At 37.8% G+C, this 24959-nt stretch overlaps 1 protein-coding gene across 4 annotated transcripts in view; it reads left to right on the top strand.

Moving 5' to 3' along the window:
• The window catches only part of Tmem161b (transmembrane protein 161B), a 70576-nt gene that overhangs the window by 23603 nt on the left and 22014 nt on the right, over window positions 1-24959 (top strand). For 2 of the 4 annotated variants that reach the window (XM_021179990.2, XM_021179988.2), the window contains exons 2-5: window positions 4042-4145; window positions 10601-10684; window positions 12991-13088; window positions 23030-23186. Coding sequence is in view for 2 of the 4 variants with exons in the window: in XM_021179988.2 (XP_021035647.1) it covers window positions 4042-4145; window positions 10601-10684; window positions 12991-13088; window positions 23030-23186 (443 nt within the window). In the remaining 2 variants the exon portion in view is untranslated. The remainder of the gene's footprint in view (window positions 1-4041; window positions 4146-10600; window positions 10685-12990; window positions 13089-23029; window positions 23187-24959) is intronic. The other 2 variants (XM_029468324.1, XM_029468325.1) reach the window with 1 other exon arrangement.

A 24959-nucleotide genomic window follows, 5' to 3' on the forward strand; every position in this document is an offset into this window, starting at 1 on the left:
GCTGCTAAACATTTTAAACTGTTGAGAAACAAACAAAAAAATGTGAAGGTCAATGGGTAATAGCCTTTTTCCTTTTTGTTGCCTAACTTACTCAGGAGATGATAATTGAAACCATTTGGGGTGATGTGAGTCCCAAGTTTACATGCAAATATGCCTTCTAGTAGTAAACAGTGTGTGTTTCCTTTCAATTTGTTTGCCAGCAGGAGAGCTACTTTAATGAAACATAACAATGTCAGCTCCACTGAAGGTGACATAATTTTCAAAAGTTTGAAATTTAAAATTGCAGCTTGTTTGTATTTATTGAAGTTTTGTTTCTAGTGTTGACAAGCAAAAGAAACTATTGGTATTTGGTTTTTTATTTCTTGGAGAATTACTTAATTTTCATTGGTAAGATTTTTTTTTAACCTGCTCAGAAACTATTACTGACAATAATTAAAATGGTCATTCTAGACACTAGATGTAACTTTTCCTCACTCTTGATGGCCTTAGATTAGTAGACTTGGAAAAGTTCACTGCAATTTACCATAGGTTTCACAACTCTCTTGGGTTCCTAAACTGTTTCATAAGTTAATTTTCCTAGTTCCAGTTGTCAAGGGAGTTTGAACAAAGGCAGTGAATCCAGATAGAAACTGTTTGACCAAGTTATTATTTTAAGGTCCCAATAAAAACCATTAAGAGTGCATGGTGGAATGTTTGAGATTCAGCTATGATAGTCTTTGAAGCTTCAGTGCATCTGTTTAAAAGCTTTATGTTGTGAAATTTTCTTAACTCCATAGTTAAATTTCTTTAAAAATATCCTCTGTTAAAGAAATTTAAAAAGAAAAAAATCAGAGCATTTAAGAGACTTGAAAATGTTCAAATCTGATAATAATGCTACAGTCGCTCATGCTGTAGAACTTGGTCTAAGTTGGTGCTAGTAAAAGAGTCAATTACTGAGACAATTCTCCAAAAACCACAATTTGACAGTGTATCTCACCTATATGTGTATGAAAAGAAGAAACTATGCTGAAATCTTTTTCACATAGTTTTTAAAGGACCTCTTACTCTAGATCCCTGCTTTCGGGTCACAGTGATGTTTCCTTTTGTATCATGTGTGTACTCATCTAACAGGGACACCTTCTAGGAAAGACTTACTGATTCCCTTTAGAAAGCTGAAAGATTCCTGTTAGGCAATCATGTGTTTAGCACAGTATGTGGATGAGGTTTTGGAAAGCTATTTTCAGCTTCATTTCAGTAGAGGAAAGTGACATAGTAAATTGAACAAATGAGAGTTTCACGTTTGCATTGAATAATTTGTCCATGAACTAAAATACTGAGAATATACCAGCTTTGACTTTCTCGAGGTGAGTCTCCTTAAGTCTCTTTTTGGCTTCATATTTGATCAGTCTTTCAATTTTTCAACATTATTTCTAGAATGCTTTTTTCCCTCCAGGTACCAAAGGTATAAAGTCATTATTTTGGAGCCTGGATTATTAAGTCTGTTTCTCTGACGTTTGTTGGATTACTTGTATATTACATGGTTTGCATCTTTAACAGTAGAGCTGTTAACAGCAGAATCTCACTACAGTTTGAAATTTGAAAGAAGAGAAGTGATGTCCTTCTCCACTTTATCATGTTCTATCATAAACATTGTTTAGATCAGTCTTCCTGCAATAACATTTTATAGCAGTGACTTTCTATTAAGTGTGACTAAAAATATGGTTTTACTGTTGAGCATAGAAATGACTGTACTCTTAAATTGTCAAATTGTCAGTGTGTCTGTGAGTGGCCATATTGCTGACCTTGACACTCTGGGCTGCTATCACCATATTCAAGGCCAGGTTGAGTGATGCTCACGTCATCTACAACACTTTACTAACTCAAAACTCCTTTGCCATTTAAATCTATAATTTTAAAGAAACCAACCAGGCACACTGTTGAAGAAGAGTTTTTTTTTTTTTTTTTTTGTGGTTATATTCAGAGTATAGAAATTGCAGAACTTTGGTTACAAACTACAGGTAAAACAGTGGGGAATGTAAAGTGTAGTAATGTAACCATGGATGCAAAACAGAATGAAAGGGGCCCTATTTGTAACCCAGTTGCCTGAGTTTACGGCGTTAGAGCATGCGCACACAAAGCAGAGGTAAAACTGATCAGGTACCTTTAAAAGCAGTCCTGTTTAAGAACACCTCGGAACTTCTAATGATAGCAGTCACTTAGATTTTACTCTTAGCCCGTTCAGTCAGGTAGACTGGAGTATTGTCTCTGGAAACAAAGGTCCAGTGTTTAAGTAGATGGTGTGCCGGAACCACACTGCTACGTAGATCCAGTAGTTGATGAGGAATATAGTTCTGCCCTCACGCTTCTACACTTAGTTCAGTCAATGGTCTATACTCATTCACTTGTGCAGTCAGTCTAAAGAGGTGGGCTTAGCCTGGGGGTTTGTAGTGTTTTGCTTTTGTCTTTCTGTTTGTTTAGAGGTGTGATAGCTCACTTTGGCTTCTGACTCTGAATCAGTCTTCCTGCCTCAGCTTCCGTTGTCATTCACCACCAGGTCTGGCTTTGCATATACTGCTCTTTTTATGTTTTTTTGAGACAGGGTCTCACTATGTAGCCTCTTGCGTCTGGTTTCTGAGTGCTGGGATTGAAGGTTTGTGCCACTTTGCCCAGCCTAGTGGTTTTAAAGTTTCCTATTTTCATTCTTAAATGAATTATAGAATGATGATGAAACCAATACTTTCACCATATTACATACTCTTAATTTACTGTTTTTTTTCCTTGAAAATAAAATTCCCCCCCTCACATGATATATCCTGATTACAGTTTCCCCTCCATCTACTCCTCAGAGTTCTTCCCCACCTCCCCTCCAGTCCAGATCCACCCACTTTCTATCTTTAATTGGAAAATAAACAGGTTTCTAAGTAAACAATGAAATATAAAAGAAAAATTAACACATCAGAATAGGACAAGACAAACAGAAGGAAAGAGCCCAGGGAAAGTCACAAGAAACAGGTGTAGATGTGGAGACCCACTTGTTACTTAGGAATCACATTTTAAAAAGCTAATAAACTGGAACCCATAAATACATATAGAAAGGACAGAAAGGGGCGGGGAGGAAGAATACAAATAATAATCCCAGGCTAGTAAATAAAGAGAGGGTAAATACACACACAGACACACACAAACAAGAATCAATAAACACTGCTCATTGATATTCCTCAACATTATTGGTTTCAATTTTTCAGTAAAAAGACATAGACTAAGAGAATGAACACGAAATGAAACCATCTTGCTACCCTGTCCATGAAACATCAAGAATAGACTCTGTCTCAGGTTAAAGAGATTGAAAAGATATTCTAAGCAAATGGATCTAAGAAGCAAGCTGATGTAGCTGATCTCATATCTGACCTGAAAAAAAAAAAAAGCCTCAAACCAAAAGCAGTCAATATCAAAAAAACCAAAACCACAAAAAACAAGAATACATTTAAAGTCTTAATATTGGTGCACCAAACACAAGGATGCTCAAGTTAGTAAAAGAAAAACTACTAAGCTTAAATCACATATTGACCCTCACACACTGATAGTGGGAGATTTTACTTCCACACTCTTAACAATAGACAGGCCATACAGACAAGTTCTAGATAGAAATGCTAGAGCTAACAGATGTTACAAACCAGATGAACCTAACAGATATTTACAGAACAGTTCCCCAAACAAAAACAAGTCTTCTTAGCACCTCATAGAACTTTCTCCAAAATTGACCAGATACCCCTAATTTATATAGAGTACTCTTGGGAATAAATTTTGAATGATTGGTCTATTTTACATGTGTTCTCAAGCATGTGATACTTTGGTAATTTGAAGAGAATTTTGGAGGTGAAACCCATACTGTAGTTTAAACAAAGTATGTGTTCCTGAACACTTAAATGCCACAAGAACAAGATAATTTAATGTTAAAGCCAGTTTTTTAAAATAGAATTTTCGAAATGTATAGAGTTTTCCACAGGGTCCCCAAACATTAATAATTTATTGTTAAATTTATTTGTTTCTTTTTTCACACAGGGTGTGATAGGTATACAGCTGGTTGTTACCATGGTGATGGCCAGTGTCATGCAGAAGATTATACCTCACTATTCTCTTGCTCGATGGCTACTCTGTAATGGCAGGTAAGGAAGGCATAGGCTGATTGCAATGGGCACATTTTTTGTTTGTTTTGAGACAAGCTTTAATATAGCCCAGGCTGGCCTAGAGTTCCCTATGTAGTTAAGGTACCTTCAGTTCCCTGTCGTTAATCTTCCTGCCTTACAAGTACTAGGATTATGAGCACACACCATGTCACCTGGATAATGCCTGGCACCTGGAGTCTCCAGCTTATAAGGCTGAGTGACTTCCTCCAAGTACAAATGTGAATCTGATTCCAAAATAACAAGAGTGAGTGTTAGGAGAGAGGCTTGCTTTCTCTTGGCATGGTGGTTTAACTGTATAGCACAAAGGCAACAAGCAGATGAGATCCAGTTCCTAATCCCATTCTTCCTTTTCCTTCTGTCTATTCTCTGACCACTGAAAATAGGAAGTATCTTTTCTAGTTACCTTTAAAAGCTGGTCAGCAAGAGGGTGGAAAGTTAGAAGCAAGTGCTTAAATGTTGGAAAGAAATTAGAATAAATGCCATGCTTTTGGTGACTTAATTTAAAAATTAGTATAAGAACCAGATGTTCTTGCAGATAATTTGTTTTATTGCAGAAAATTTTAATCTCCTTGATTCAGTGAGGAAGGAGTGGAATTATGTTGTATTATTTAATCTGTTATACTGTAAATATAATACTATTTATCTCCACTCTAGGTTGACATGTTAGGATTCGCATAATTTTATAAAATCAAAAAAAAGAAGTTAGATGATAAAGTTATAGAGAAATCTGTACACAGAAATGCAAGCTTTGAACAGTACTGGCAGTTACAAAATGCTACTTCAGTACAGTATAGCTGCTTCAGTAGCTGATTAAATGCTGACCACTGTCTTTGTGTAGACCTTTGAAGCTTGAACACAATGAGTGGCTCTCTTACTAATATATTTTTGTACAGCAAGACAAATACGCCTTTAATTTAGAAGACTATTCCTTTTACAGAATTTAAGTTTCTTTCACCTTTATTTTCTCTTTTATTCGTGTTTGCTATGTTTTGTACTTTTTCCTTTGTGATAGTCAAATATAGGAAAATATTCAAACTTTAAAGTTTTTAATACAACATATTTGCATGTGTACTGATTATGTACTGAAATAAACTGTTTAAATGTATTTTAAATGAATAAAGAGTGATGGACATTTTTGATGAAATTGTTATGTGTACAAATCTATCATTTATGGCTGGGATTTTATGTACCTTCCATAATCTTATAACTTAATTTGCATTCTATAGATTATGAAAGAATAAAATGTCAGCTGGGCAAATTATTAGTTCTAAGTAAATGACAATAGAAATAAACATAAAACCTTAAAATATGTAAAATAAATTTGTTAAAGTAATATGTTATAAGCTTTTCAGTTGAACCTAGGGTAGGTACTGTATATGCTAAGAGCTAAGGTTTCTCACTGAGCTACGTCCTATCAAAGTTTGGTCTTTTATAAGATGTGTGAAACTCAGTCTTGAAAATGAAACATGAGGTTGATTTTCTTGTGATTGAAACTTGCTCTTGTAAACAATGTATTTTGTATTGATTAAGGCTGCCTTTAATGAAAAAGGAAGTTCTGTTAAAAGCCATATATTTGAGTTAGGTTACTTTTCTGTTATTATTTTGTGTTTCCACTGTTTTGTCTTGTGTTTTAATGTTACCTACCTGTTTAAGGTTTTACGCTGGCATTTGAAGTCAACAAACGCCAACTCTCAGCACTGTTAACTAACTCAATAGAATACGGTCCTTGATTTATAGCTTAATTTAGGATAAATTACTCTTGTCAACCTTCCATGATATGAAACCATACTGTGTTTAAAATTGATACCATCCTAGTGGCTTATGTACTATTGATTGTAAATGGTAGTTTTTATTTGAAGTCATTTGAGCAATTGAAACTATTATGTGATGGCTTGGGAATTACTATGTTTGATAGAACTGTTTAGTAAGACCATTTATGTGAAGAATACATGTGTAAATACCACAGTACTAGCCAACAGTATGCTAAAGAATTTGGGTGAAATTTTTTATTTTATTTTATTTTTTTAGTTTTTGTAGGTATCATCTTATTCATTTATTTCATAATATAAATAAATTATAATTTTCTTAAAGGATAGTACTTGGGTTTATGTTAACTTAATTCCTTGTATCTCTTTGACCTCTGGATCTTTGCAGTGCAGAGATTAAAGTGACACCTGATTAAGTATATTGACTTGATAATTAAGCTGGTCAATGCTTTCAAAAATAAGCACCTGTATCTAAAAAAATAAGCAAGATTTTAAAATTAACAAGCCTTTTAACATAAAAAGTTTATTATTTTTCTAGTTCTCACTAACATTGCCATAATTTTAACATTTTTTGTTTGTTTAAAAAGAAAAAACTGTAAAGTCTTTGTATTTATATAAAGCATAGGATAATTTTTTTAAAAAACTAAATACTTCATTTGGCTATTCTAAGTGAAGTAGGACCAGGATACATTGGGACATGTAACCTGCAGAGTCCCAGTACTTGGTTAATGAGGCTTCACATCTGTCAAATGGGGTGGCAGTGTGATTGGACAGCTGTTCCACTGGATTCCTCACAAAATGGTGAGGAAGGAATTGAGTTATCTTTTAAGTGGTGAAAGATACTCTACTTGTCCTGCATTTCGTGGGCTTTTTTCTCTCTCTATGACCTCAGAGTCAACTGTTAAATGCTGTGCTGGTTGACAAGTGAAAAGAGAGTGGATTATGAATTGAAAGATTCTGAGGTACCAAGCCTAGAACTCAGACTGATGTATTCATAGCTGGTAGTAGCTTGACTAGTAGTAGCTGAAGGTCCAGAGGAAGCTGAGATGATTTTACTGTACCTCGGATATAACAAGATAGCTGTTTCTCTTTTCAAGTAGGTAGTGATAATTCCATTTTACCCATGGGAATCAGTTGTAAGTAATATACTCAGGTCTAGATGATGACAGATAAACAGCTTCAGGCCTTCCTTTAGAAGCCCAAGTCATGGTCTAGTGCCACAGTTCCCCCTAAAGCTGTGATGGTACTTTCCACTGCATTCCATCACAGTCTGAAAACACTAAATGGAAAAGCTTCAGAAATAAAGGTTTTTAAAAATGACATACCATCCTAAATAACATAATGAAACTACACTCTCTTCCTAACTGGTCACACTACATGTGACCTGCCTGTTCATCACTTAATCCTAGGTCGGGATAAGGATTACTTTTGTGGTATCAGGGTACTGTATTCAAGTTATCTTTACATCATAGATCAGGTTCCTTAAATCATTTACCCTTCACGTCATCTGATCATCCAGACGTTGTATTACCTCACTCGGTCACAAGAAAGGTCAGTAGTACAGTGAGATTGTGAGAGGCGGTATTAATGACTTTTATTACAGTATCTTGTTACAATTTTTCTATTTGTTCCTCATTGTTACTTTCTTACTGTACCTAATTTATAAATTAAACTTAATCAAAACGTATATATGCATACAAAACATAGCATATATAAGGTTTGATAGTGTCTGCAGTTTCAAATACCTACTAAGGGTAAGTGGTATATACCACTGAGTAGGCTGAACTCCTATTTGCTACATTAATGGCTTCTCGTGTACTCCCCATCTTGTCCTGGCATTGTCCTGTGTGAACAGGATTGTAAATGTGATCTCTAACCACAAGTAGACTGAAGTTTCTGTTAGCAGTTTAGTAAATAGGATCACCTTTTCCCCTTTTTCCTTGCAGTGTTTTGCCTTTCAGAGAATGTCATAGATATGTAGAATATCCTTTTTTATATACATCATATATATTCATATACAGACAGTTGCAGCTAGCATATGGTTATACTTACTGTGTTCTTAGTGGTATTCTTTGGCACCTAGCCATCTTATATTCTAATACAGGGTTAGGTTCCTGTATTTCCTAGGAGCGATGATTCAGTGTTTCCCTTATAGAACGTAACTACCCTGAATAACAAACAAGTCAACTGTAAGTTAAAATTCTGCACTTGCATAGGAATTGCAGGAAGTTCCTCCTCACCTATTAATTGTCATTAGAGACTTTTTGGTGTGTGTGTGTGTACTCATTGAATTAGGAAGGAAACAGAAGTATTTTGTTTCAGTGATCCTTTCTGAGCAGTTACTATACGCCAGCAACTATACTAGCTTTGTATTATATAAAAAATAGTAAAATGTAAGTCAGCTTCAAGAAAATTACAGGAGGCTGGAAAATAGAACTCCTGTCTAGGTTTCCTGGACAGAGCTGAGCTATGAGATCTGAGTTTCATGCCAGGAAAGGAAGTGGGGCATGGGAGACCTGGAAGCTTAGGAGATGTGAAGAGTCACAGGCAGATAGAAACAGTTTATTCATGCAGCCAAGGCCTCAAAGTACTCCACAGCCACATACTGAAGGGCATAGTCAAGTAGGCAGGCTTGTACACAGGTCTGAAGACAGACACATGGACAGCAGCCTCTGTCTTCAAGACTGTGTACACAAAACCCACAGGGAAGCTGCATTTTTGCCAACAATAGCCATCATACATAGATGCTATCACCATTCACTTGGGATTCTCCCGGCCTGCAGTGTGCTTCCTTCATAGCCCTCTGGATGTCTAGCGTTCAGCATGCTGAGTGTCCAGAGTATCCATAGCAATGCTGTGTTATCTAAGAATATACATTGGCCACAAGAACACCTTGAAGGTTTCTCCTTCTGGGCCCATCCGTGTAAACCAGAAGATTACAACAAGCTTTGAAATCCAAAATTTTTAAGGAAATTTCCTGCAAACGTAGAATTTTATGTGGTAGACTTTATATCGTTGATTTAAATGATTGAACTCACACTCTAGTCTCTTTCCCATGACTGGAAGTTAAAGTTTCAACCCTCTAATCACATATTTGGGGTTTCCATGACCAGATTCTACTGTTAACTTACTAGCAGAACAAGCGCCTGTCAGGTCGGGCGTCTGAAGCACTGTCTGGAATGAGCAATGGACAGGTGATACATTCTGTATTGTCACTGGAGTACTGCCTTGTGAAACAGGAAATAAATGGGAGTATAGATGTTTATAGCCAGAAAGAAGAATATATGCAAAAGCATCACAAGATGAAAGAATTTGTTAGAAATAAGTATCATTTATTCAAGATAGTGTGTGCTCTTTTGAAGTAGAGAATGACTGGAAAGGAATCTGGAGAAGTGAGCTCTGGGCTCATCCTGCAAGCTATGGAAGTTGGAAGTTTCAAGTCCTATATACGTTTCAGGTCTTAAAACCTGAATTTTCAGAGTAGACACTATTTTTAGTACCTATGTACTCATCGCAGTAGCTAGCACTTAGACTTGTTTTATTTGTTCTTGGCTCCATCTACCCTCACCCCAACATATTTTGGTGCAAATTCCAAACATTGTATTATTTTAGGCATAAAGATTTCAGTACCTTTCTAAATAATGTAAGCTTTAAAATTGACACAATCCCAATGCCATCTCAGAGTTTAAACAGTTTTTTTCTATGCAATATTGAGTTATGACTCAAATTGTCAGTTCTGTAACTTTTTTTGAAACAGCAAGCTAGTCGATATTTAAATTTAGACATCTCATTATAATCTAGAGTTTTGTGATTTAAAAAAATAGTATAGCAATACAAGGTCTGTATTTATTCTTTATAACAATATAATGGTAAGGACCTTGAGGAAAGTCCCTGCATAGTCTACACATTGTACTGCCTAGAGTAGCCTTGAGACAGGTTTTTATGGGCTGATGTACTTTGACACAATGTCTATTATGGAAAAAGAAGTAAGAATGGGCTCAGGGTGGGAGGATGAGAAGGATGTCCAAGAAAGGCAGGAAGATGAGGTAAGAGAGTGTTGTGAGAGTCATGGCTATGGAAGACTAAGTAGAGCACAGGTCCGGAGTAGTGTGTGCAGTAGAATGGGGAGAATTTACAGCATTGCACAATACTGATAGCAGCATATGGATACACTAAAGGTAAGATAGAACTACCACATTTAAGTGACTGGTAAATAGTGACACCTCTGTAAAACAGGAAAGTCATAGTGAAGTGGTTGGTGCTTGGGAAGATTAAATGACGTGGATATTTTATGTAATAGAAAAGAATAAAAGGAAAGATTTGTAAATGTGAGAGAACATGGAGTCAGCTCTCTTAAAGATAACTATCACTTGGTTCAAATAGAGGATTGGTAGAGAATTTCTTGCAGAGTTGGTGTCATTTTCGCCTAGGAAACGACAGGCTGTTAGAAATACAGGGTAACTGCCTGGCATCTAGTAAGTGTTTACTGATGCTGGCTGGGCGAGCATCTCACCCCAGGGCTTCAGCAGCAGTGTCTGTTCGCTCTGCATTTGTCACGTGACTATTTTCCTACAGTGTCCTCCAGTTGGAAACTCGGTAAATACTTGCAAACGGATTACGTGGTCATTTAAGTGACTTATTTCAAAGGGCTCCTTTTTCCTCCCTTAGTTTGAGATGGTATCAACATCCTTCCGAAGAAGAATTAAGAATCCTTGCAGGGAAGCAGCAGAAAGGAAAAAGTAAAAAAGACAGGTAAGTTATATTGACGAGCTTCTAATTTATTAAACATTTTACATAAGTTACACAGATATATTTGTTTCAATTAAAGGAATATTTATTAATGATGTAAGTAGTTGATAAATTTCAGATCAGAACCCTTGCAGATTCCAGTAAAATAAAAATTAGAATATAAGTACAAAATAATGATTGCTGTACTCAAAGATTAACTTTATTCAAGTATTTTTGACATCAGAACCCATGTAAATCTCAGTGAAAACAGGAAGGTCAAGACAGTTGTTTTACTCAACAATGGTTAACTTCTGATTTAAGTTATGAGAACTATGTTATAGATATTTACGTGGCTTAAGAGACGAGCTGCAAGGATATCTGTAAGTCTTTCAGAGCTGCTGTTTTGGAGTCTTTGCGGGGTTGTGGGGGGTTCTCTTCACTAGATATGGCTTTGTAGGTTCCCTTCAGTCACTGCATTGCTTTTTTCTATGGCACTACTGAACAAAGCTCTACCACTGAGCTGTAGCCCTTGCCCGGCTCTTTCTATTTTGTTTAATGTTTTAACTGTCTGCTAACAGGCCTTCTTAAATCAGTCCCCTCTGTAAATTGCAAAGACTAGAGGTAGTCATATGTATAACTCTGATGGCTTTCAAGTTGCATACCCCTATTTAAATCTCAGAGAAAGTCTGTGTTGACTCAAAAGTCCACATTAGCTTCAATGTCCTCAGCTGGGGATCAGTTGAGGATATCTTTTTTATTAATCTTGAATTTCAGTGTATTATTAATCATAAGCCCTTCCCTTTTAAAAATTTCAGTACTTTAATAAAGTATTCTTAACCAATGTTTTTGTTCATAAGATATTATTATGTACAGCTGCTACTTAATATAGACAGCCATCCTAAGTAGTTTAATTTACATTTTACTAAAATGCTGTTGATTAGAAGTGTTGAACCAGAGGCTTGAATGATGGTGCAGTGGTCAAGAGTGCCAGCTGTTGTATAGGTCCTGACTCAGTCCCTGGCACCCAGACTCACAAACTGTCTAATTCCAGTTCTTTTGGCTATAATGTCCTCTTCTGGTCTCCAAGAGCACTGCATGCATGTGCTACACAGACTCTGGCAGAAAAACCCATACATCCAAAAATGGTAAAAGCATAATTTAAAAAAATGTCAAATGGATTTCTCAAGTTTATGTACTTAAGGACCAGTTTTTAAATATAGGTTGAATTTTTAGTTTCTTTTTGTTGTTTGTTTATTGTTTTCAACCACCAAACTCAGCAGATGGCCACTGTTCCCATGTTTAAACAACTGTGGGATTTAATTATGGAGTTTATTATTCATTTCGAAAATATTCATATTCTTTTTGGATGCCTAATAACCCGTTAATTTGCTCTTTTTTTAGACTTGAGTTCTCATGTAGCTCAGGCTGGCACAGAGGATGATGAACGTGAACTTCTGATCCTTCTGCCTCCTGATTCCAGTAGCACCAGATAACCGTTCCTGGCTTATGCCATCCTAGAGCACACCAAGGGCTTGATGCAAGCCAGGCAGGCAGTGTCCACTGAGCTGAGTGCATAGCTCTTCCAGGATCACTCAGTGCGGAAACTACAGAAGGACGCACTGGTGATGCTCTCTTCTCACTAATAACAGCAATAGGGCTTGGGTCACTTATGTGAAATATTGTCACGGAGAGCCCCCATGTTTACTTACTACAGAGGAAATACAAGGTTGAAAATAATGTTATTAAAACTGGGCTTATTACTTTGTATATCCATTTGATTGTCCTTAAAACTTAAGTTGGGGAGTGACAGAATATACTTAAAGAACTTTTCTGAGTTTCTCCATCTGGAAGTCTTTGTAGGCACCTCTACAGTTGCCTTTCATGTTTATGAATTTCCTATGAACATTAATTTTAATATACTTATTCATCTCTGACCTACATTACAGCTGTGTTTATGTGTATATGTATGTACATGTACGTTCAAAGAGAATTTTATTTTTTCTTCCTTTCCTTTAATCTTGTTACCTACTAGAGAGATACTAGGTTGCTTTTAAATTTGCAAAAGAGAGTAGAAAAAATGGGTGTGAAACAGGATACTAGCATACAAGATTTTGTTGCTCTTTTGGTATAGGTAATTCTTCCCCTGGTCATATACATGGTCACATAATTTACCTCAGCACCTTGTAGTCTGCTTTAGAAAACTGTTTTGGAGTATGTGACCTCCTCTAGGGTGACAGGACAATGAAGCTAAAATCTCTTATATTTAGGATAATGTATGTACTTGGATAACTAAGTGTTTTATTTTTGTGTTACTTATCTAATTTTTGCAGAAAATACAATGGCCATATTGAAAATAAGCCACTAACCATTCCAAAAGACATTGACCTTCATCTAGAAACCAAGTCCGTTACAGAAGTGGATACTTTAGGTAAGGGCAATCTTGTAAAGTGTTCTGCATACACCAGGCTATGTCGGTGAAAAAAACTGTCTCTGTTGTGGGTATGGTTTTGTTTCCATGGAATCTAACAACTGACTTTCTCAAGCTCCAAAGGCTTTATTCAAATGAAGTTTCTCTTTTCTGTTTCTATGGTATTCTTCTCCCCAGTCTGGAAAGCAGCACACTTGCTCAGCCTTGTTGTAGTTTCTGGTTATTGGGCTGAAACCAGTCTTGAGATCATAAATTTTAAATTTATCCCTTTAGTAATCTATTACTGTCATAATGAACTTTAAATTATATTTGCAATTTGAGATATCTAAATTTTAGTAACTCAACTATTCTTATGGTGTTAGGGATTAAGAAGTTGAGATTTTATTCACAGTTCACCTTTATCAATTGAATATATCAAAATAAATAATGAACTTTACCCCTCAGTTTCTGTAATAATATGACTATAATGATTTTAAGTTTAAAATGAAATTTTTATATAAAGCTAATTAAATGCTGGAGGGGAAAGATGTCTGAAGTGGTGCTCCTAACACTAGTTTTCAAGCCTTATACATTATATTATGTTATTGAAGAGACCTTTTAAAAATATAGATTTCTTGTACTCATCTTTAAAAATCCATTGATTCTAGAACAGGTTCTGGTAATTTGACTTCAAAAATACCTGTGATTTTGATGCTTAATCAGATATGAGAACCACTGGGTTTCGTGAAAAATGGGGAACTACCACATTAATCAGTCAATACTTTTTATTAAAAAATATTTATACATTTTATTCTGATCAAGATTTCCTATCCCCTAGCTCCTCCCACTTCTCCGCCCCCTTAGCTCTATGCCCTTTCCCCTTTGTTTAGAAAATAAAACAAAACAAACAAACCAGAATTGTAAAAAGTCACAAAACACACACACACACACACACACCACTACTACTATGTCTGCTACCTCCAATAAAATCCCACTAAAACCCGTTAAAAACACAGAATTGGGAACAATAATAAAGAAGCAAAAGATCAGTAAGACAAAAATACCCAAAACATTTTGAGTTAGAAAGTTTACAAAAATGCCAGGAAATTTGTTTTGTGCAGGCCGTCTATTGCTGGACATGGGGTCTATTCTAAGTGTAGCTAATAAAATACCCAGTAAGACTCGAGTGGAGAAAACAATGTTTGCCTTTGCAAGTCAGTGCCAGTTTGTTAGGGGTGATTTCCATATCCACTATTTTTTTATTTTCTTAGCATTGGGATCCCATCTGACTTAAACTTTAGCGGGTTCTATGTGTGCTGCCAGTCTCTGTGAGTTCATGTATGTGTCAGGCCTGTTGTGTCTGAAGATGCTTTGTCTGAAGACACGATTTCTTTGGGGGCATCTTTCATTTCTGGCTCTTACCCTCTTTCCTCCTCCTCTCCAACGTGGCTTCCTGAACCCTATGAGGAGGGATTTGACTTGATAAAGGCACACTTAGAACTGACTCTTCCAAAGCCTCTTACTCTCAGCGCATTGTTCAGTTGTGGATGTCTGTGTTAGTTCCTATCTCCTGCAATAGGATGCTTCTCTGATGATGGCCAAGCAAGACAATAATCTATAGCAGAGTGTTGTTAAGAATCATTTATTATGTTCTTTTAGCAGAATAATAGTGTTTGATTTTCCCCTAAGCCAATGGCCTATCCAGCGAAGATTCTTGGCCACCTGAGCAGTGTCGGGCATAGGTTCCATTTGCTGTACTGTACTGGCTGGTTTTATGTGTCAAGTTGACACAGGCTGGGTTTATCACAGATCAAGGAGCTTCAGTTGGGGAAGTGCCTCCATGAGATCCAGCTGTAGGGTATTTTCTCAATTAGTGATCAAGGGGGAAGGCCCCTTGTGGGTGAGACCATCTCTGGGCTGGCAGTCTTGGGTTCTATAAGAGAGCAGGCTGAGCAAACCAGGGGAAGCAAGCCAGTAAGTAACATCCCTCCATGGCCTCTGCATCAGCTCCTGCTTCCTGCCCTGCTTGAGTTCCAGTCCTAACTTCCTTTAGTGATAAACAGCAGTGTGGAAGTGTAAGCTGAATAAACCCTTTCCTCCCCAACTTGCTTCTTGGTCATGATGTTGTACAGGAATAGAAACCCTAAGACACTTGCACAACATTTGTGTGAGTATTGTACTACCATATCATGCAGGCAGGTTATCATTATGAATCACAGGGTTTGTAGTTGGATTAACGTTTACCTGTTTCCTCCGGTACATGCAGCATTTTTTCTAGTACCATGAACATAATCAGTAGCAGGAAAGGCTCTAGATAGGTACCAGCTTGCCCTCTTTGTGTTCAATAAAATTGTATGTGCTATCTTCAGCTGTAGGGCCTTACCATAAATTTATAGAGAGCATCTAATGGCCTGAGATATTTGGGGGGTTTCCCTGGGGCCTCTTTGTCTAACAATTCAACTAGATGTAACCTATTCCTAGCACTAAAGTTTTTACTTGGTGGCAAAAGCTGTCTAATTGGGGCATTATTATTGGAGCCTCCAACTATATTTTATTCATACATGTATACATGTTAGGAAGTTTCTGTGGGCTTTCATAGGATCCCTCAACTGGCCCTTCATATTAACTGTCCCTCCTGATATCTCCCTCTTTACCCTCTATTCCATCTTCTTCCCAATTTAATCCTCCTACTCCAGTCTCCCTCTTGTCTCTTATATCTATAAATTTCATTTCAGCTTTCGTGGGAGATCCTCCCCATCCTGTTAGTCCATTTTCCAGTACCAAATTCCTGTGACTATATAGTTATATTTGCAGCATGCCAATTGAAGTCTTAAAAGATAACATCCACATATAAGCATATTTATCTTTCTGGGTCTGGGTTACCTCACTCCAGATGATTTTTTTCCTAGTGCTATCCAATTAACTGCAAACTTCATAATTTCGGGGTCTTTTTCTTTAACAGCTGAATAATATCTCATTGTGAAATGTACCACATTTTCATTTTTCACTAATCACTTAGTGGGCATCTACATTGTTTCTCATTTTTGACTATGATAGAGTAACCGTGAACATGGCTGAGCAAGTATCTGTAGTGATCCATCCAATAGCTGACTGTGAGCATCCACTTCTGTGTTTGCTAAGCCCTGGCATAGTCTCACAAGAGACTAGGCAAATGGAAGATGGACTAGGCCATCTTCTGCTACATATGCAGCTAGAGGCACGAGCTCAGGGAGTACTGGTTAGTTCATATTGTTGTTCCACCTATAGGGTTGCAGATCCCTTTAGCTCCTCAGGTACTTTCTCTAGCTCCTCCATTGGGAGCCCTGTGATCCATCCAATAGCTGACTATGAGCATCCACTTCTGTATTTGCCAGGCACTGACATAGCCTCGTAAGAGACAGCTATATCAGGTTCGTGTCAGCAAAATCTTGCTGGCATATGCAATAGTGTCTGGGTTTGGTGGTTGATTATGGTATGGATCCCCTGGTGGGGCAATCTCTGCATGGTCCTTCCTTGTGTCTCAGCTCCAAACTTTAGCTCTGTAACTCCTTCCATGGGTATTTTGTTCCCCATTCTAAGGAGGGATTAAGTATCTACACTATGGTCTTCCTTTTTGAGTTTCATATGTTTTGCAAATTGTATGTTGGGCATTCTAAGTTAATATTAATTCACTTATCAATGACTGCATATTATGTGAGTTCTTTTGTGAGTGGGTTACCTCACTCAGGATGATACCCTCCAGATATATCCATTTGCTTAAGAATTTCATAAATTCATTGTTTTTAATAACTGAGTAGTACTCCATTGTGGAAATGAACCACATTTTCTGTATGCATTCCTCTGTTGAGGGACATCTGGGTTCTTTCCAGCTTCTGGCTATTATAAATAAGGCTGCTATGAACATAGTGGAGCATGTGTCCTTATTACAAGTTGGAACATCTTCTGGATATAACCCCAGGAGAGGTATTGCTGGATTCTCCAGTAGTACTATGTCCAATTTTCTGAGGAACCTCCAGACTGTTTTCCAGAGTGGTTGTACAAGCTTGCAGTCCCACCAGCAATGGAGAAGGGTTCCTCTTTCTCCACATCCTCGCCAGCATCTGCTNTCACCTGNANTTTTGATCTTAGCCATTCTGACTGGTGTGAGGTNGAATCTNAGGGTTGTTTTGATTTGCATTTCCCTGATGATTAAGGATGTTGAACATTTTTTCAGGTGCTTCTCAGCCATTTGATATTCCTCAGTTGAGAATTCTTTGTTTAGCTCTCTGCCCCATTTTTAATGGGGTTATTTGATTTTTTGGAGCCCAGCTTCTTGAGTTCTTTGTATATATTGGATATTAGTCCCCTATCAGAATTAGGATTGCTAAAAATCCTTTCCCAATCTATTGGTGGCCTTTTGTCTTATTGACAGTGTCTTTTGCCTTCCAGACGCTTTGTGATTTTATGAGGTCCCATTTGTTGATTCTCCACCTTACAGCACAAACCATTGGTGTTCTGTTCACAAATTTTTCCCCTGTGCTCATATCTTTGAGGCTTTTCCCCACTTTCTCCTCTATAAGTTTCACTGTCTCTGGTTTTATGTGGAGTTCCTTGATCCACTTAGACTTGAACTTTGTACAAGGAGATAAGAATGGATCAGGTCGCATTCTTCTACATGATAACTGCCAGTTATGCCAGCACCAATTGTTGAAAATGCTGTCTTTTTTCCATTGGATGATTTTAGCTGATGATCAAGTGACCATAGGTGTGTGAGTTCATTTCTGGGTCTTCAATTCTATTCCATTGATCTACCTGTCTGTTGCTGTACCAGTACCATGCAGTTTTTATCACAATTGCTCTGTAGTACAGCTTGAGGTCAGGCATGGTGATTCCACCAGAGGTTCTTTTTATCCTTGAGAAGAGTTTTTGCTATCCTAGGTTTTTTTGTTATTCCAGATGAATTAGCATACTGGAAGTACGTCTTCCTTGGAGGTCTGATAGAACTTTGCACTAAACCCATCTGGTCCTGGTCTTTTATTGGTTGGAAGACTATTAAATACTGCTTCTATTTCTTAGGGAAATAGAATGGGACTGTTCAGATCATTAATCTGATCCTGATTTAACTTTGGTACCTATATCTGTCTAGGAAATTGTCCATTTTATCCAGGTTTTCCAGTTTTGTTTAGTGTATCCTTTTGTAGTAGGATCTGATGATGTTTTGGATTTTTCTCAGGTTCTGTTGTTATGTCTCCATTTTCATTTCTGATTTTGTTAATTAGGATACTGTCCCAGTGTGCTCTAGTGAGTCTGGCTAAGGGTTTATCTATCTTGTTGATTTTCTCAAATAACCAGCTCCTGGTTTGGTTGATTCTTTGTGTAGTTCTTTTTGTTTCCACTTGATTGATTTCAGCCCTGAGTGATTGATTTCAGCCCTGAGTTTGATTATTTCCTGCCTTCTACTACTCCTCATGGGTGAATTTGCTTCCTTTTATTCTAGAGCTTTTATGTGTGCTGTCAAGCTGCTAGTGTATCCTCTCTCTAGTTTCTTTTTGGAGGCACTCAGAGCTGAGTTTTCCTCTTAGAAATGCTTTCATTGTGTCCCATAATTTTCGGTATGTTGTGGCTTCATTTTCATTAAACTCTAAAATGTCTTTAATCTCTTTGTTTATTTCTTCCTTGACCAAGGTATCATTGAGGAGAGTGTTGTTCAGCTTCCACATGAATGTTGGCTTTCTATTATATATGTTGTTATTGAAGATCAGCCTTAGTCCATGAAGATCTGATAGGATGCATGCAATAATTTCAATATTTTTGTATCTGTTGAGGCCTCTTTTGTGACCAATTTCTGAGGAGGTACCATGAGTTGCTGAGAAAAAGCTATACCCTTTTGTTTTAGGATAAAATGTTCTGTAGATATCTGTTAAATCCATTTGTTTCATAACTTCTGTTAGTTTCACTGTGTCTCTGTTTAGTTTCTGTTTCCAGGATCTGTTCATTGATGAGAGTGGGGTGTTAAAGTCTCCCAGTATTATTTCTTGAGATGCAATGTGTGCTTTGAGCTTTACTAAAGTTTCTTTAATGAATGTGGATGTCCTTGCTTTGGAACATAGATATTCAGAAATGAGAATTCATCTTAGCAGATTTTACCTTTGATGAGTATGAAGCGCCCCTCATCTTTTTTTGATAACTTTGGGTTGGAAGACGATTGTATTGAATATTGGGACGGCTACTCCAGCTTGTTTCTTCAGACCATTTGCTTGGAAAATTATTTTCCAGCCTTTTATTCTGAGGTAGTGTCTGTTTTTGTCCCTGAGGTGGGTTTCCTGTATGCAGCAAAATGTTGGGTCCTGTTTATGTAGCCAGTCTGTTAGTCTATGTCTTTTTATTACGGAATTGAGTCCATTAATATTAACAGATATTAAGGAAAAGTAATCATTGCTTCCTGTTATTTTTGTTGTTAGAGTTGGTGATCAATTCTTGTGGTTGTCTTCTTTTAGGTTTTTTGAACAATTACTTTCTTGCTTTTACTAGGGCGGAATTTCCATCCTTGTGTTAAGAGTTTTCCCTTTATTATCCTTTGAAGGGCTGGATTTGTGGAAAGATATTGTGTGAATTTGGTTTTGTCATGGAATGCCTTGGCTTCTCCATCTATGGTAATTGAGAATTTTGCTGGGTATAGTAGCATGGGCTGGCATTTGCGTTCTCTAGGGTCTCTAACATCTGTCCAGGATCTTCTGGCTTTTATAGACTCTGGTGAGAAGTCTGGTGTGATTCTAAATAGGTCTGCCTTTATATGTTACTTGACCTTTTTCCCTTGCTGCTTTTAATAGTCTATCTTTATTTAGTGCATTTGTTGTTCTGATTATTATGTGTCGGGAGGAATTTGTTTTCTGGTCCAGTCTGTGTGGAGTCCTCTAGCCTTCTTGTACGTTCATGGTCATCTCTTTCTTTAGGTTAGGGAAGTTTTCTTCTATAATTTTGTTGAAGATATTTACTGGCCCTTTAAGTTGAAAACCTTCCTTCTCATCTACTCCTATTATCCTTAGGTTTGGTCTTCTCATTGTGTCCCTGACTTCCTGGGTCTTTTGAGTTAGGATCTTTTTGGATTTTGCATTTTCTTTGATTGTTGTGTTTATGTTCTGTATGGAATCTTCTGCACCTGAGATTCTCTCTTCCATATCTTGTATTCTGTTGCTGATACTCACATCTAAGTTTCCTGATTTCTTTCCTAGGATTTCTGTCTCCAGAGTTGTCTCCCTTTGGGTTTTCTTTATTGTTTCTGCTTCCATTTTTAGATCTTGGATGTTTTTCTTCAATTCCATTACCTGTTTGGTTGTCTTTTCCTGTAATTCTTTAAGGAATTTTTGTGTTTCCTCTGTAAGGAATTCTACCTGTTTAGTAGTGTTTTCCTGTAATTCTTTAAGGGCTTCTACCTGTTTAGCAGTGTTTTCCTGTATTTCTTTAAGTGAGTCATTAAAGCCCTTCTTAAAATCCTCTACCATCATCATGAGATATGATTTTAAACCCCAGTCTTGGGTGTGTTGGGCTATCCTGGACTCGCTGTGGTGGGCATACTGGGTTCTGATGGTGCCCAGTGGTCTTGGTTTCTTTTAGTAAGATTCTTATGTTTGCCCTTTGCCATCTGGTAACTGGTGTTAGCTGTTCTAGCTGTCTCTGGCTGGCACTTGTTCCTCCTGTGATTCTGTTAGCCTCTGTCAGCACTCCTGGGAATCCAGCTCTCTCCTGAGTCTCTGGACAGAGCACTCTCTGTAGGCAAACTCTCCTCTTGCATGGAAGGTGCCCAGAAGTCTGGACCTCAGATCCTCCTTCTCACTCCATGGATCAGAGCCCTATCTGGCAAGGAAGGTGCCCAGGGGTCTGGGTCTCGTCTCCACCTCCTGGCTGAGGATGAAGGCCTGAAAGGATGCTGCCCAAAAAACTTTGTTGCTTTTGCCACCCATGTGCTCTCTTGTGTAGACTGGTCTCAGTGATCCCAAGATCCTGGGTGTGCTAGGGCCTGCCCAGTTCCCGCCCAAGATAGCATGGGTCTGGAGCCACCAGAAGGAATCCCAACCTCTGGTTGGGCGGGGTTCCTTTGTCCCTGTTCCTGCTGGCACAAGACCTTCCGGGATTCTTGGGAACAGATGTTGGGTTCCACTCACCAGTGATCTCAAGGTCCTGGGTGTGCTAGGGAGCCTGTGGTGTGGAGAGTTCTCTGGGGACCTTGGGAACCCTCTACTGGGCTTGCACAGAAGATCCCTTTGTTTTTCTTTATTATTCTCTTTTACATCTCAAGAGTAGCCTCCTCTCCTCTTAGTCTCTCCACCCCACCCAGGTCCACTGTTCCTCTGTTTCACTTCAGAAAAGAGTAGGTCTCTCAGTGATAATAACTGCACACAACATAACAAGATGCACTGAGGCTGGGCACATACTCTCATATCAGGGCTGGATGAGGCAACCCAGTAGGAGGAGAAGGGTCCCCTGATCAGGCAAAAGCATCAGAGATATCACCACTCCCACAAAACCTCAACCTGAACAACCACAGAATACATGCAGAAGGCCTAATGTAAACCCCAAGCAGGCTTCAAGGTTGCTGCTTCAATCTGAGCTCTGTGTGGCTGATTCTCCTGGTGTCTTTCACCCCCCTGGATCCCTCAGTCCATCCTTCCCCTCTTCCATGGCATTCACTGAGCTCTGCTGTGGGTCTCTGCATCTGTTTACATCAGCTTCTGGGGGAAGCCTCTCTGCTGACAATTGGAATAGACACCAATCTAAAAGTGTAGTAGAATACTGTTAGGTATTGACTTTTTTTCCTAATTTATAAAAAAAGTTAATAACAGGGTACAGTTGTATTCTGGATGTTAAAAAACAAACCAGTGAGAACTTGCTATTTTAACTTAATATACTTCACTAATGTGGCTTTAGCACATAGTTTCTTGAACATATGGTTTCATGTAGACAGTTTTGAGAACTACTTGCAAATGGTACTAGTTTAACAACTGGTTATTTCATATCAGGAACATTCTTGTTAACCAGAGTAGCAGTGACATGTTCCTTGGTGTTTATGTGCCTCCACAATGCATGCCATGTCTGTATGGTTATGCGGAGGAGTTGTTGCACCTTTCCTTTCCATGGTACAACTTATTGAAGTGCCTCATTCAAGCAAACGCTTTACAGCTGAGCTCTCCGTGCTCTGTGAACTTCTTTTGACTCCTACAATTCTATTGAAGAGACATACATGAGTATGAACTCAGTGTTTTATTGAATAGAAGTAAAAAAACATGATCATATGGGTTAATAATATGACCAAGGATATCTATCAGTTTTACTTTGGTTCCCTGTGTACATAATTGATAACTATCACAAATTGAAGGAAATAAAGCACACTACACTTTGAAAAACGTTTAAATCAAATGTGTAATTAGTTGTACTCTCAAAGACTTGTACTTTGAATAAGCGCTGAATTATGAATTTATTTTTGAAGGGCTATGGCTCTATGTAAAATCAGCATTCTATCCATTTTTCTTACTTCTAAGCGAGAATAAGAAGTGCACTTGTTCACTTGCTATGTGTGCAATAACTCACAGAATCACTCCTACCTGTGGCTAAGAACAAATGTAAACTTCTGTAGAAATTGTATTCATTGAAGTTAATGTTAACGCAGCTAAATACACCAGAAGAAAACTTTGCATGTAATTTTTATAGAGATAAGCTAAGGTTAAGAAGATACAAATATATTTGCATTCATGTTTTAATAGCAATTTAAATAATTTGTAGTGATCAGTTCAAGATTATTTTCTTACTTAATTTATGAGCTATCAAATTTTGGTTTTAACTGCTAAATTTGACAGATGCATTTTTATTCGTAAAATTTACAGTTCAAGTCTGCAAATAGAATGGAGTCTAACATACTTTATGTTCCATGGATTTATCCTCATAAGCTGACATTTAACTGCAACCTGTCTTGACCTTTTCTTTTTCAGCACTGCATTACTTTCCAGAATACCAGTGGCTGGTGGACTTCACGGTGGCTGCTACCATCGTCTATTTAGTAACGGAAGTCTATTACAGCTTCATGAAGCCTACACAGGAAATGAATATCAGCTTAGTGTGGTGCCTCCTGGTTTTGTCTTTTGCAATGTATCCTTCAAACCATCATTAACATGGTGAACTTACCTTTTTCTTTTTAACTTAATACCATTAGACCTTGTGTTTAATTTTGAAAAGATTTGTCAGTTAAAGAATTTTCCTTGTTGAATTCTTTACAGAATTTTTAGGATATGTTAACTTTCTTCTTTGACAATTTCTTACTGAATGTGAGCAAGTTGCAGTGTAATTTGATCACATTCAATAAACATCCTTCTTGCAACTTCTTAAAATTTCAAAATAGGGCAGTTCTAAAAGGTAAATGTAGGAAAAGAGGTAACTTCTTTCCCATTTCTTTTTTTACCCATGTAGCATATCTGAAAGGCTAGCAGACATTTTCACCTTTGTAATGAGCTCTATGTTTGTACTGGGAATAAAGGGAGGATTTCCTTCCCGGTGCTTAATTACTCTGTGATCCTGAGACAGTCATATTCTAATTTTCCTTTCTCTTCCAGTCCCTCCAGTACAGATAGCATTTCATTAAGTTTCACTCAGGTTTACTGTGCTAGTAGCTACCTTTGAAAATCTTGTTTGTAGCAAAACATATTTCGCTGCCTTCCTTCAATAATCTCTTTTTATTTCTTGGAAAGTAAGCTTTCCCAGAGTAGTGATTCATCTGTAGATCAGAACGCCATTGCCATCTTGCTTGCCATAGAACTCTCCTTCTGTAAACTTGAAAGGGTTACGTCTCATGTGTCACTCTATGTGTACACACGTTGGAAGAGCAGAGAACAGCTGGTAGGAGTCTGCTGCTTCACCATGTTGGTTTGAGACAAGGCTCAGGCTTGCCACCCAGCACCTTCGCCTTCCCCAGCTTTGGTTTTTTTGAGACAGGGTTTATCTGTGTAGCCCTGGCTGTCCTGGAACTCACTCTGTAGACCAGGCTGGCCTCAAACTTAGAAATCCACCTGCCTCTGCCTCCCAAGCGCTGGGATTAAAGTTGTGCGCCACCACCGCCCGGCTGTTGCAGAGGCTTGTTCTGCAGCCCTGTTCTCTGCTGTCCTAAAAAGTTTCAGTGTCCCTTTCAGATGCTTTGGCTCACTCTCTATCTGAAAGCATGAACTCTTGTGTGATGTCTTTAGAAAGTAGTTTCTGAAGTTTTGTGTGCATCAAGCTGTCTTCTTAAACAGTTGATATTTTGACACAGCAGAAAATTCAAAACCAGTGTTTCTTTAGAATTTTGTGTTAAAGAACTGGATGTCCTATTAACTCTCATGTTGTGTGTGCCACCACCTCCCCTCCCCCTCACACACCTAAGTACGACCTCTCTGGAACTTCTTTTCTATTTTGTTTTTTTGTTTGTTTGTTTTGTTTTGGTTTGGTTTTGGTTTTTTGAGACAGGGTTTCTCTGTATAGCCCTGGCTGACCTGGAACAGACTCTGTAGACCAGGATGGCCTCGAACTCAGAAATCCACCTGCCTCTGCCTCCAGAGTGCTGGGATTAAAGGTGTGCGCCACCATGCCCGGCCTATTACCCTTTAGATTAACAAAACAAAAGCTAGATTCTGTACTTTAGGGAGGAATTGGGTTTTTTTGTTTTTGTTGTTTTGTTTTGGGTTTTTTTTTGTTTTGGTTTTTGTTGTTGTTGTTTTTGTTTGTTTGTTTGTGGGGTTTTTTTTTGTTTTTTGTTTTTTGTTTTTTTACCATGCCCGGCCTATTACCCTTTAGGGCAGTTCTGTACTTTAGGGAAGAATTGGGTTTTTTTGTTTTTGTTGTTTTGTTTTGGGTTTTTTTTTGTTTTGGGTTTTGTTGTTGTTGTTTTTGTTT

The sequence above is a fragment of the Mus caroli genome, chromosome 13 (assembly GCF_900094665.2).
Source record: "Mus caroli chromosome 13, CAROLI_EIJ_v1.1, whole genome shotgun sequence".
Classification (NCBI taxonomy): domain Eukaryota; kingdom Metazoa; phylum Chordata; class Mammalia; order Rodentia; family Muridae; genus Mus; species Mus caroli.